This window comes from Strix uralensis, chromosome 20 (genome assembly GCF_047716275.1).
Source record: "Strix uralensis isolate ZFMK-TIS-50842 chromosome 20, bStrUra1, whole genome shotgun sequence".
NCBI classification, from domain to species: domain Eukaryota; kingdom Metazoa; phylum Chordata; class Aves; order Strigiformes; family Strigidae; genus Strix; species Strix uralensis.
The window spans coordinates 596712-610382 of NC_133991.1; the positions used below are offsets into that span (position 1 = coordinate 596712).

At 55.1% G+C, this 13671-nt stretch overlaps 1 protein-coding gene across 2 annotated transcripts; it reads right to left on the reverse strand.

The window, feature by feature from the left end:
- Window positions 1-5977: 5977 nt before the first annotated feature.
- LOC141952532 (transmembrane protein 209-like) lies at window positions 5978-13666 on the reverse strand. 2 transcript variants are annotated; one of them, XM_074890099.1, is made up of 11 exons: window positions 13328-13588; window positions 12811-13219; window positions 12497-12654; window positions 11902-12056; window positions 9687-9826; window positions 9513-9571; window positions 8627-8758; window positions 7420-7648; window positions 6863-7067; window positions 6618-6732; window positions 5978-6526 (listed from the first exon to the last, which is right to left on the reverse strand). In XM_074890099.1, exons 2-9 carry the CDS (start codon window positions 12825-12827, stop codon window positions 6992-6994), a joined length of 966 nt encoding a protein of 321 aa, XP_074746200.1. In that variant the 5' UTR covers window positions 12828-13219; window positions 13328-13588; the 3' UTR covers window positions 5978-6526; window positions 6618-6732; window positions 6863-6991. The 2 variants fall into 2 exon arrangements, with proteins under 2 accessions (XP_074746200.1, XP_074746201.1); XM_074890100.1 differs by lacking the exon at window positions 11902-12056 and having other exon boundaries at window positions 12498-12654; window positions 13583-13666.
- Between the last annotated feature and the right edge of the window lie 5 nt (window positions 13667-13671).

Consider the following 13671-nt stretch of genomic DNA (forward strand, 5'->3'; position numbering starts at 1 on the left):
ACTCAGGAAAGTTGGTGAAAATTCTTTGTCTACCTGGTTCTGGAGAGGACCTGAAATCTCTCTTCATTGCTTTAGGACTTCTCCTAGTAATGTCGTCACTACCTACTTGAAAAACCAGGAGAGGGTAGTACACACACCAGCCCGTGGGCCAGTGCCAGCGCCGGGTAGCCCAGGCACAGCCCCGCCATGGCACCGGCACGCTGCTGCGAACGGATAGTCACCTTTAGGGTTTGCCCACCCCAAAACACCCGCCCCAGGGGAGCGGAGGCACCCATGGGTGCCATCCCCACCATAATGGGGGGCTCCCGGGGTGCCAACGCCTGGGAAAAGGGTGTCACCGTGTCCAAGATGGGCTCACCCAGTGTCCGGTGTCCGCCCAGCACCATGGGCGCCAGCGGCGTGGCACGGGGCCACCGAGCAGGGCTGAGCTCTCCCCCGCGCCGGCCTCGCATGCACCCAGCACCCGGCGGGATTTGGGGACCTGGAGGAGATGTGGGGGGGTGTCAGGGTGCGGCATGGGACACCTCAATTTATCCCCCAGTGGGGTCCCGATTCGGAGCGTGCCGTTCCCTCCACTTTCTGGATCGCTTTGCCGAAGGGCCAGAGGAAATACCCGGCCAGGTCCCAGCAGAGCCGCCCTGCGGGGACACGAGCATCAGCTCTGTTGGGGACACACATGTCCCCTCCAGGGCCACCCTGCAGAGACCCGGGAGACCCCAGCACCCATCAGAGCAATCGTTTTGGGCTCAGCCAGCCCTTCGTGGGGGTGCCAAATGCAGGACTCGCCATAAGGAGCCCCCACAACGGTGACAAACACCACGGCAGCCACGAGGACATAGAGGAGCGAGAGCCACCAGCCGAAGAGCAGCAGGTAGAGGACATTCCCACACGTCACCATGGACCCTGGGGGAGGGGAAGCACCGGATGGGACCCTTGTCACCTGCAACGGCCCAAATCCATGCCGTCACCGCACAGGGTTGTCCCCAAGGCCAGCCACCTCCGGAGCCCCGGATGACGTTGAGGTCAGAGTAGAGCTCCTTGACGATCTCTGATCGGTCCTCCCAGGGCCGCGCTGTCACGTGGCTCTTCCATTTCTTGAAGCCAAACTGCAGAGATTTTTAAAATTTTTTTTTTTTAGAGGGTGGCGGGAAGAAAAAGAAAACGTATTACAGCCATCCAGGAGCACCTGTGGGTGCCCCCACCCATGCCACAGCCACCCACATTATAGTTGTTGGAGAGCTTGTTGGCCTCCACGGCGTTTTTGGCCGTCAGGTTGCTGCAGGCAGCAGGACAGGGGGGACACAGCTGCAGGCGAGACAGAGGGTGACGAGGGTGTAGGACCCTTCCCCCCAGCACCCCGTGCCCAGCACAGCCCACGGTTGACCTTCCCTGGGGGGACACGGGGACGGTGCTGGTGACAGCCCAGGTCACCCAGGTCACCCTGCACGTTGTTGATGGCGGCGCAGTGCCGGTCACAGAGGGAGCCCCGGCGGGGGCCATCGCTGTCACCCTGGGGCTCGGTGGCCTCGGGGGCATCTGCGGGGGGGGTGGGGGTGGGGGCTGGAGTCACACTGGGGCCATATCCTGCCCGGGCTCAGCACCACAGGACACCCAGGGGCTGCTGTGCTGGGATGTCACCCTGGTCCCCAAACCCCACAGGGGACACACAGAGCCCCCGGGGTGGTGCTCAGGAGGGGGGAACCCACCAGCCCCCAGGATGAGGAAGGGGAGGGGAATCCCCCCAGTGCCCAATGTGATGCTCAGGAGGTGGAACCCTGCTGGTACTCAGGATGGGGAGGACCCCCTCAATGCCCGGTATAATTGTCAGGAACGGGGGAACCCCCCCAGGTGTGTCCCCCCACCTCACCGGGTGCATCCTGCGTGCAGCAGCGGCGGCGGGGGAGGCTGGACTCCCCCTCGCTGGCCATGGCGGGGTCTGTGCGTCCGTCGGTCCCTGGGTCCTTCCCCGGGAGGTGCGGGGCATGCGCGGGGCGCGACCCCCCAAAACCGCCCCCCCTTCCCACCGGGAGGGGCTGGAGCTGACCCGCCTCCGCTGGGGCCTGGGGTGCACCTAATAACGGGGTGCGCGGTGTATCTGGGTGAGGGGGGCTGGGGTGTACGGGAACCGGGTACACAGGGACGGGGGTGCGCGGGGATCCGGGCGGGGGGGGCCGCGGTGTATCGGGGTGCGCAAGGATGTGGGCTGCGCTTGGACAGCGGGCGTGGTATATCGGGGTGCAGGGGAAGCGAGGTGCACGCTGTGTGGGGGTGCACAGGGTCGGGGATGCACGGGAATCGGGGTGCGCGGGGCTGCGTCACGCAGGAAGCGGGGGGTGCGGTGTATCGGGGTGCATGGGAACTGGGGTGCGTGGTGTATTGGGGTGTGCGGGGCTGGGGTGTAGAAGAATCTGGGGTGCACAGGGAGCGGGGTGCAGGGTTTACCCGGGTGCACAGTGCACCGTAGCGCACGGGGAGTGGGGTGCACAGTATGTTGGGGTACAAGGGAGAGTGGGGTGTGTTGGGGTTCACAGGGAGTGGGGTGCACGGTGTATTGGGGTACAGGGACTGGAGTGAACGGTGTGTTGGGGTACAGAGGGACTCGGGTGCACAGTGTATGGGGGTGCACAATGTATTGGGGTACACGGGGACTCGGGTGCACAGTATGCTGGGGTTCACGGGGAGTGGGGTGCACGTTGTATTGGGGTACACGGACTGGGGTGAACTGTGTGTTGGGGTACAGACGGACTGGGGTGCACAGTGTATTGGGGTGCACAGTGTATTGGGGTACACAGGGACTGGGGTGCAGAGTGTATTGGGGTGCACAGGGAGTGGGGTGCACAATATGTTGGGGTACATGGTATATTGGGGTACACGGGGAGTGGAGTGTGTAGTGTATGGGGGTACACAACGAGCGGGGTGTATTGGGGTACAGGGACTGGGGTGCACGGTCTATTGGGGTGCCCAGGGAGTGGGGTGCACAGTATATTGGGGTACAGAGTGTATTGGGGTATCCATGGAGTGGGATACGCGGTATATTGGGGTACACAGTGTATTGGGGTACATGGTGTATTGGGGCATTCAGGGAGCGGGGTAGACGGTATATTGGGGTACCCAGTGAGCAGAGTGCATGGTATATTGGGGTACCCAGTGTATTGGGGTACCCTGGGAGTGAGGTACACGGTATATTGGGGTACACAGGGAGAGGGATACACAGTATATTGGGGTACACAATGTATTGGGGTACCCAGGGAGCAGGGTATATGGTATATTGGGGCACCCATGGAGTGGGGTACACGGTATATTGGGGTACATAGTGTGTTGGGGTACACAGTATATAGGGGTACACGGGGTGTGTGGTTTACGGGGGTGCCTGGGGACCAGGCGCAGGGTATTATCGGGGTGCAGAGTTATGGGGGTGCGCAGGGACCTGGGCCCCGGGGCTGCTTCTAGAGAAACACCCAGATTTAGGGCCAAAAAAAGAGAATTTCTGCCCATCATGAGCCTTTCGCAGGCGAGTGACGGGGCTGGGGTGGGGGCGAAGGCAGGAGGCGGGGGGTCAAGCCCAGCTAAACCCGGTTCTTCCAAGTCCCCCCTCGGTACGGCGATGGATTTAGGGGTGCTGAACCCCAAGAAAAACCCAAATGAGCGTTTGCTAAAACAAACTCCTTTAATACAGGAATAGCCCTGCGGCTGCCGGGGGAGACAAGAATCACCAGTAACGGCCGGTTCACACCAAGAACCAGCAGCTCCCCCGGCCCCACAGAGATAAAATACAGTACAAAAAATATATTTTCTCATCCCAAAACACGTGGGGTTCCCCGCCCCCGCTGGAGTTCTCACAGCTTTTATGTACAAATGGGGGGTTTTTGGCAGTTTACGACTCAGAGACCTTCAGCATCGGGGAGGGGGGGGCTTATGGATTTTTATTTCCCTTAATATTTTTTTTTTTAAACCATACAATTCTAAAGCTTCATTTGCCAGAATTTGCAAGAGATTCTCCTCTCCCATATATAAAATAGAAAAATATTTTTTGGGCAAATATTGAACAATTCTTCTTTGAAACAAACTCCAGTGGGTTTTTTGCCCCAAAAAGCCTGCGGGTTTATGGAGCCCGGGCTCCTGCCGAGGTGCTGCAGCTGCGTGTCAGTCCGTGAGGCTCCCAAAATCAGAGGTTATGAGCCAAAAAAACAGTGAAAAAAATCACTGGAAAGGTAAAGGAAGGGCAGAGCTGTGGTTGTGCTGGAGGCACGGGCCAGGGCAGAGCTCGCAAGGCTGCCAGAGGTGGATGGTGGGCTTCTCTTGAACAAAAAATTTAAAAAATTTAAAACCCCCGAAAAATAAAAAAAATAAAAACCAAAATAAAATAAAACCCAAAAAAACCCCCAAAATCCCCAAACCTCCAAACCCAAAAAAACGCAAAAATGCCTCCAAAACACCAAAAAACACCCAAAAAACTCAGAAACACCAAAAAAATCAAAAAACCCCCCAAATCCCCCCAAAATCAAAACACGCCAAAACCCGAAAACCCCCAAACACCCCCAAACCCCAAAACCCCCCCAAACCCTCCAAAAACTCCCAACCCCCCCAACCCCCTAAACCGCAAAAAGAACCACAAAAAAAACCCCGCAAAAAAACGCAAAAAAAAGGCGAAAAAACCCGCGAAAAAAACCCGCAAAAACAAAAGAAAAAAAAACGCAAAAAAAATCCGCAAAACCCCCTGCCAAAAAACTGCAAAAACCTGCAAAAAATGCAAAAAGCCCTCCCAAACGCCTGCAAAAAAACCTGCAAAAAATCCTCCAACCTCGGCAAAAAAGGGGATTTTCAGGCGGAGGAAGCGGCCGTTGGGAAAGCCACCGCAAAATGGCCTCACGGCGGGGCTGGCGGCGTTTTTGCCTCATCCTTGGCTTTTTGCAGAGAGAGAAATACCAGAAAAAAGACCAAACGTGGGTTTTGGCTGGGTTACCATCTCTAAACACTTGACGTGCTGCAGGTTTTGGAAAGCAGAGCAGGATCGGTCGAAAATTAAAATTCACTGGAGAATTTTGCCAGTTTGAGAGCGGAAGCTGCGCTGGGGCTGTGCGTGTGGTGGGGTTTGGGGGTTTTGGTGGGTTTTGGGTTTTGGTGTTCTTGGGTTTTTGGGCTTTTTGTATTTTTGAGGTTTTGGTGGTTTGGTTTTTGGGGGGTTTTGGTGGGTTTGGGGGGTTTTGGGTGGTTTGGGGGTTTTGGGAGTTTTTAGGATTTTTTGGAGGGTTTGGTTTTCTTTTGGTTTTTGGGGTTTTAGCGTTTTGGGGGTTTTGGGCTTATTTTGGTTTTTGAGTTTTGGTTTTTTTGGAGGGGGAGTGTTTCAGGATCTTTTGGCGGTTTTGGGGATTTTTGGATGTTGGGGTTTTTGGGGGTTTTGGTGATTGTTTGGGGGACGTAAAAAGGCCTGAACCTTAGGCCTCAGACCAAAGCCTGACCCACAGGCCTCGAACCAAAGCCTAAACCACCAGAGCCTGACCCACAGGCCTCGCACCAGAGTTGACTTCTGAGTGAACCTCCCGACCAGCACCCTATCCGCATGAAATACGACCAGATTCCCTCTGAAAACTAGATAAAGAATCTCTATTTTTGGACCCTAAGGCAGCTGTTTCCTACAAGACAGGAACTCCTCGGATGCGCCCCGGATCCTGGCCAGACCCGGGATGTGCCCGAGTGAAGCCGATCTACCAGATGTTTCCACGCCCCTTTTTTTTTTTATTTTAATATGATTTGTTTGTTAAACTGTATAAAAGCAGGACCCTCAAACAAAACTGAGCCCGGGAAGAAGGGAGGGGTGAGGGGAGGTGTTTTTTAACGCTTCTCTCTGTCCCAGTCTGCCTGTTAAGTGTTGGTTTTGTGAGTGTTTGAATCAAAGCGATGTTCTTGTTCTCCTTCCCCTAACGAGTCTGGGTTTTGCCTGTTTTAATGGGTGAGGAAACCCCTCCCTGTTCTCATCTCAATTCCTGAGCCTTTTTGTTTAAATTTTGTTCCTTCCCAGCGCTGAGGGGGAAGGAGCGAGTGAAGGGCTGCGTGGGGCTTAGTTACCCTCTGGGCCTAAACCAGGACAGAAGCTTCTCCCCAGGATTCTTAGGGACAAGCCCCGGGTGACAACACACATCGAGGATTACCTGATGTGGTATTTTAAAATAAATTGTTAGAAAATAAAGAGGAAGCTACTGCCTAGGTACGTATGGATCTTAAACAGATACTAAAAGGACTGTCTAGGAGCAGACTAAGTACAACATCATGGTCAAAGGCCAAGCTAAGGTTTACTGCCTGCACTGAGCCAGCCTGAGTGTCAACGTCAATAAATGTGGCTAGAATTGAAAAAAAAAAAAAACAAAACAACAAATCAGACCCAAATCAGATTTCCTGACAGCCGGAGGACACCGCTACCACCACCGTACCTTGGGCAGGTTGTAGACGTGGCGCTGGTAGATCAGCTCATAGTGGGGCGGATTGATGCTGCTCTGGTAGATGCAAAATCCGTTTTCATTCGAAGTGTCTGCACATGAAAAGTTCCAAAGGTGTCGGGGATTTCAAGGGTGCTGACGTGATCCCAGAGGCCAAGGGCAGCTCAATGTGAGCGCCGGTACCTGGTTTATCCGGTGTCTGAATGAAGTGTTGGGAAGTGAAGGTTTTGCCCTCGGGATATCTGGGGTGAGGCGGCAGCCTGGAGTCGAGGTAAGTGCAGAACACGTGCATGAGGATCTGGAAAAATTAAAACAAATCTCACTTGGAATCCTTTGCGACTTGTCTCATCCATAAAAGCCACTCTCTGATAAACCCAACCCCTTCTCCTGACCAAGCCTTTCCGATCGAATCAGTTTGGTTTCTTTACCTAGTTGAACTCTCTGCTGCTTCTGTTCTTCGTTCCGAAGGAAGGTGTGCAGTGCCTTGAGGTCTCTCATATAATCTTCTTCGCCCGTAGGAGAATTACACAGACCGGGGGAAGAGCGGTAACGAGACCTTAAGCTGCTGCTTTCCACTGGCCCAACGCTAGTGGGGGACAGTGACCCGCTAGGAGAGGAGCTGCAGCTGGAAACCTTGGGCAAATTAAAAAAAACGCTTGTATCATATAAAGACGACAGAATTCCACCTTGATTTGTACACGACATGAATATAAAAGACTCTTGTTTGGGGTTTGGGTTGGTTTCTTTTGGTCTCCTTTGCGCTTACAGTTTGATTTCTTGTTTTTGCTTTGTTCCAAAACAAACCAGCTGCTCCAACCCAATGAGGGAAAAAGGACAAATCCCGATACGACAGACTGAGATCTGCTTTGCCAAAGGAGCAAAGACACACACAGACAACTCTCCGCTGGCTGCTGCTCCCCTTCAGCAGCACAGGGCACCAAACAAAGACCCCAACTGTCCTCTCGGGAGCTGGCCTGGTCCTTACCCGACTGAGCTGCTGCCTGGGGAATAGGTTCCAGCACTGCCGTAAGCAGCGCTGGTGCTTGACAGAGCCCGTCGTTGAGGGCTGTACCCTGGGGTACAACCGGTAGTAAACTTTGGACTGGCGCTAGGGCAGCGGGACGGGCTGGAACTCTGGCCCTGGATCGGAGGAGAAGGTGTCCAAGACGGGGCTTTCTTTGCCGCCAGCTCACGCGCTGGAGTTGTTTGTACCGCTGCAAGGAGGAAAAACAGAATCAGCATTGTGGATGCAGCAGCCCCAAACTCTCCTCCCCCCTTTAAACGCAGACACAACGCTATCTTAAGGCAATTTAAAGAAGATGCTAGAAGGGACGCTAGAAAAACTAGTGTCCCTACAGAACTCAGCAGTCAAGCCACTGACAGAAAAAAAGAGAAGACTGAGACACAGGACCACAGCTCAGCACGAATCCTGCAGCTTCAGATTTCAGTTCAGTGTTACCAGGCACCTTGCGTAACCCAGGGGGGTTCTCTATTCCATCAGCTCCTCCACCTGCCTACTCTGGGCATCTTTAGGCATTGAATGTCTTAATTTATCTCTGCAAATAAACACAGGAGATGCTTGAACCTTGTTGTTGCAGCATTACAACCATCTGCTGCCCATTTCCTGGGGGCAGACTAGCAGAGTGCAATACTACCGTGCTAGCATTTTGCTTTTGGTCTATTTACCTTGTCAGGCTCTTTTCAGAACTTTGCTTTGATCTTCAAAAGCTTTCTGAGCGTCCACTCTCTAGGCTCATTTTCCATCTTCACACGAAGGTCTGTCTGTCCCTCTCATTTGGTTCTCGTTACCCAGCGTGACAGCAGTAGGACATCAAAATAAAATATAAACCTGCGCTCTCTGCCTTGCTCCTAGTTCCATGGATAAGTCACAGATTCCTTGTCACACCTCACAGTGTTCAAGTCTCTCTCTGTCCTTCAGCAGCCGCCCTCATCCTGCCCTTTTTCACCGTCTGTGTGTTTGTTTCCCCTCCAGTTCTCCCCACAAACACTCATCAAATTATCACTTGACGTTGTGAGTTTTAATAGGCTGCGGGTAATTCAGTTCACCGCTCCTGTCAGATGAGGCCATTCAGAACTCACTCCACTAAAGAATCCCACCGCTGAGAGAGACACCATCTTGAAACAAAAAAAAAGAATTAAAAAAGATTGCCGGAGATATTTATTGCACCCACCTGCATTCTGCAACCCCAGCAGGGTCTGCTGGCAAGGACTCACGACCAAGCTGGTCGGTGCCACCGTGTATTTGAAGTCCACCCAGAAATCAAATAAGGCATTCAGGCTGAACAGAGATGCAAGTGCACGTTCTAGAAGAAACAGAGAAGTTTTTACTGCAGCTTGAGCATGGGAATAACAAAAGTGGATTGTTTGCAAACATGGGCATATGCCTATTAAAAACAGGTCATTGTTAGTGCTGTCAGTAAGTACCAATTTGGGCAATACCTAAGATTTCTTCACCTTTTTATGTAAGAACCATTGGAGATAATTTTCCTTTCTATATTGAGATCAATTTATACTGCTACAATTGAATATTTAAAGACAGACAGTCATTTTCCAAATCGACTACAATTAAGTTTCACAGTCTTTCTCAAAAACCATCTTCTGTCAAATCATCTGTCACTCATCTCATGATTTTTCTCCTCCTCTTGCTTCATCCTCTAATCATATTTGATACAGCTGGCTTAGAGTCTGCTCCTCCCAAACAAACTCGAATTCTTGTGAAATGCCATCCACGCCCACGGTACGACACAGCAGTAAAATCTGCCGTGTTCCCCAAAGCCTTACTCCACACATTAAACAGATTTAATGCACCAAATAAGTTCTTCCTATCTAAGAAAGCTGTTAACACTCCTTACCTGTCACTAAAACGGAAGAAATTCCAAGTTTCAAGGGAGATAGCAGAAAGCAAACCAAAGTTTTGGTTTAAATTTAAAACTAACAAAAAAACCCAATTAAAAAAAAAAAAAGCTGGTTTAAGGACCACCTCTCCAGCAATAAAACTGAACAAGTGAATAAAAGAAAAGAACCCTGAAAACTAATTTAAATGCTGCAGCAACTCACCAATATACCAGAGTGGCCAGTATGTGATGTTGTAATAGGAGCTTATGAGTTTTCCAGACCTGAAAAGAAAAAAAAGAAGTTCTCATTTTGCAACCACTCAGGCCCAGGAAAGATTCAGGGAGATACAAAGGAGGAGGCTTTGCTTGTTTGACTCAGATGTAACAATTAACGCACATTTCAGTATAGATCATGCCTGCGAGAGACACATTAAGGAGCCCCCAGGCCAAGACCACTTTCCGGGCTTCAATCTCCTTCCTCATCTTGACGGCCCTGTCGATGACGGAAGTTGCTGGACTCTGTTCTGCTGCCATGATCTGTAACAACAAACACAGAGAAATGACAGAATTTGACGACTTTTGTACAGTAAGACCCTCAGTCAGCACATGATTAAAGAAAAAGAAGCAGTAGTCTAAAACAGACTATGTAAATGGACTTTTCCTTTAGGCAGATTCATGTTTAGCATATTTGTTAAAAAAAAAAAAAAAAACAAACAGATTCTTTTTACCAGGAAAAATAGGTAATATTTCTTCAATGAACTCTACTGTCAGCACTGTCACCTCATCACCTGACGTTTTCTTCTAGTCCCGTCACCAAAATATGCTACTCTTCCTTCCTGCCACTCACTTAAAAACTTGTCACATCATTCGTCACTAGATGGGAACATAAATAATTTGCTTTCTGGGACAAATACTTCACGTATACATTACTGCCTTCTTACTGGTACAGCGATTCAACGGTGAAATAGTGAACATCAGGATTACTGGGAGAATTCTACAAGAGCACATTGCCTGGTAGTTTTTTTGACAGGGTTTCATACGCTTTCAGCCCCAAGACTTCCCTTCCCACACTGACAAACGTAGCGACCCCGAGCTGAGATCCTCACCCCCATCCTCACACTCCCAACCTCTCTCCCTGAACCACGTCCTCCTGCAGAAGCAGAAGCTGCACTGTTAGGACACTGAAATCAAAGGGACATTGGATCCTTTTCTACTCGCTGAGGGGGGCTGGGTGTGGGGTGTTCACCTCCAGACTGAACTATGTCCTGCCATGTCCCCTGCCCTCTTCTGCTAAGGCACAGGCATGAGGGGAGGCCTCACCCTGACACCCCCGTAGGCGCTGACCCCAGGGCCACACAGGGAGGTCCCCCACACCTCCCCTTGCCCCAGATCCCCCAGCTTCCCCCACGCCATCCCCTCTGCCACACACAGCCCCAGCTCCCCACGGCACCCTCCCCCCAGCCCTGTCACACACAAACAACTGCCACAGCTTCCCCTGCCACGCACAGGGACCCTCGGAGCTCCCCCTGCACAGACCCCACTGTCACACGCAGGCAGCCTCCACAGCTGCCCCCAGCCGCCACCCCCCACACCACCCCGGGGGGGTCTCCACAGCTCCCCCCACGGCCCCCCACTGTCAGAGGAGCTGCCTCATGGTTCCCCTCAACCAGACCTCACCGTTACACACCGGCAGCCCCACAGCTCACACCCCCCTCACACAGAAGAGGCCCCACACCTCCCCCCATCCCGACCCCTGTCACACACTGGTGCCCCCACATCCCCCAGAGGCGGCGGCGGCCCCCCCACCCCGGGCGTGGGTTGGCGTCCTCCGGCAGCCCGGCCGCCCCCCTTAACCCCTCGCCCGCCACCAGGTTCACTATGACACCGGCCGCCCCCCCCCCCGCCCCCGCTTTCCTCCAGCAGCAGCTTTGCCGCCCGCGGAAGGCAGGCGGGAGCCTTTAGGACCCAGCGGCGTCCCCGCCGGCTCCGTGCCCGGCGGCACAGGAGGGTCCCGGCGGTCCCCCGGCAGCGCCCGGGGGAGGCGTGGGGGGGAGCGGCGGGCGGCGCGGTCCCAGTAATCCCCCGTGTGCCCCACTATGTCCCAGTGCCCCCCAGTACATCTCAGCGATCCCCCCAGTGCCCCCCAGTATGTGCCAGTGACTCTCCTAGCGCTTACCAATATATCCCAGTACATCCCAGTGCCCTGCAATACATCCCAGTAACCCTCTCTGTGCCCCCCACTATGTACCAGTGACCTTCCTACTGCTCCCCAATATATCCCAGTATGTCCCAGTGCCCCCCAGTATGTCCCAATGACCCTCTTAGCGCTCCCTAATATATCCCAGTATGTCCTAGTGTCCTACAATACATCCCAGTAACCCTCCCAATGCCCCCAGTATGTCCCAGTGACCCTCTTAGCACTCCCCAATATATCCCAGTATGTTCCAGTGTCCTGCAGTACGTCCCAGTAACCCTCTCAGTGCCCCACACTATGTACCAGTGACCTTACTAATGCTCCCCAATATATTCTAGTATGTCCCACTGCCCCCCAGTATGTCCCAGTGCCCCCCCAGTCGGTCCTAACAACCTTCCCAGTGCCCCCCAGCACTCACGGCCAGCAACAGGTTCAGCTCGGCGCACAGCAGCAGGACGTCGGCGGTGACGGTGGCCACACGGGGGATTTGGGGACTCCCCACCCCGGGGGGGAAGCTCAGCCCCTTCCCTGTCTCCTCCGTGTACCCCAACAGCCACAGCACCCCCCGGCCCCCCCTGCGGGGGAGGGGCACCGTCACTGGGGGGGATTTGGGCTACGGGGAGGGGGGGGAATTGGGGTGTCCTGTGGGGAATTGGGGTCCTACAGCAGAATATTGGGGTGCTGTAATGGGATACTGGGGTGATATGAGGGATACTGGGTTGATACTGGGAGTACGGCGGTTGTATGGGGGAATACTGGGGTGCTATAGGGGATATTGGTGTGATACGGGGGGATTGGGGTCCTATAGCAAAATACTGGGATGCCAGAGAGGGATATTGGGGTTCTGTGGGGGATACTGGTGTGATACAGGAGATATTTGGGTCCTACAGCAAAATATTGGGGTGCTTGTGGGAGATATTGGGGTGATATTGGGGTTCTATGGGGGATATTGGGGTGATACGGGGGGATTGGGGTCCTTGAGGTTTTGGGGTGCCAGTGCGGGTTTTGGGGTACCTGCACGGCGTCGACGGTGCCGTGGCAGACGGGGTTCCCGAAGCGGACGGCGCGGCAGTGCCGGGGGGGCCAGGCTGCAGCAGGTTCCGGCCGTACTTCTCCAGGGTGCTGAGCGCCGTCCGCAGCCCCCCCAAACCCTGCGGCTGCCCCCTGGCACCTGAGGGGGACAGGGAGGGTCAGGAGGAGCCCCCAAACGCCCACCGCACCCCCACATCCCCCCACTCCCCCTCCCACCACCCCCCATACCCCCTTCCCCTCTATTTTGGGTGCCCCCCCCCCCCCCCGCATTTTGCCCCCCCTCCCCCCCGCGTACCAGGCAGAGGTTGTCATGCAGCAGCAGGGCCCCGTCCAGGTGCTGACACTTGTCTTGGGGGGTCAGGGGACCCCCAAAATCGGGCTCAGCTCGGCCGGCGTCACCTCCCTGGGGGTCCCGGGTCAGAGCCGCCTCCAGTGCCGCACGCAACGCCCCGGGATCGGGCGGGGGGGCCCCTCGCTGCCCCCCGGGGTTAGGGGGGACCCCCCTGGGTCGCGGGGTGCCCCCTCGGAGCGGTCCACGATGGGCGGGCACCCCTGGGAGGACCCCGCGGTGTGGGGGGAGCCCTCAGGATCTCAGGGGGGGGGGCCCTCAGAGGCCTCCGGGATGGGGGGGTACCCCCCCGGGGTGTGGGGGGAGCCCCCTCCGCCGGGACGAGGGCGCTGGGCTCGACCTCTTCTGCCATCACCTGAGGGGGTGAGAAACGGGGAGAAAAAGGGAAATTTGGAGGGGGGGTGATAGAGAAAATAACGAGTTAACGGGGCAGCGGTGGCAGTAATGGGGGCGCACCCCTCACCTGGGGTCCCCGAGGGGTCCTGCCCCCCAAAACCGCCTGGGGGGGGATCCCAGTGGGCGGGGGGGTCCCTCTCCCCACACTGTCAGGGGGGTCCCGTCCCCCGCTACCAAGTGCCCTGTCAGGCGGGTCCACGGGGTAGGAGGGGGAACGGGGGTGCATGAGGGTCCGGGAGTACCAGGGAGAACTCGGGGACCCCCGTCCCTAGCGCGGTGGGTGCCGCGGGGAGGGGACGCCCAGCGGGGAGCCCCTCCCTACCTCAGGGGCCAGCGGGGAGAAGAGAGAGGAGAGGAGGGAGGAGAGGAGGAGGCAGCGGCGGCAGCGCCCGCCCCGACCGGCACCGCCTC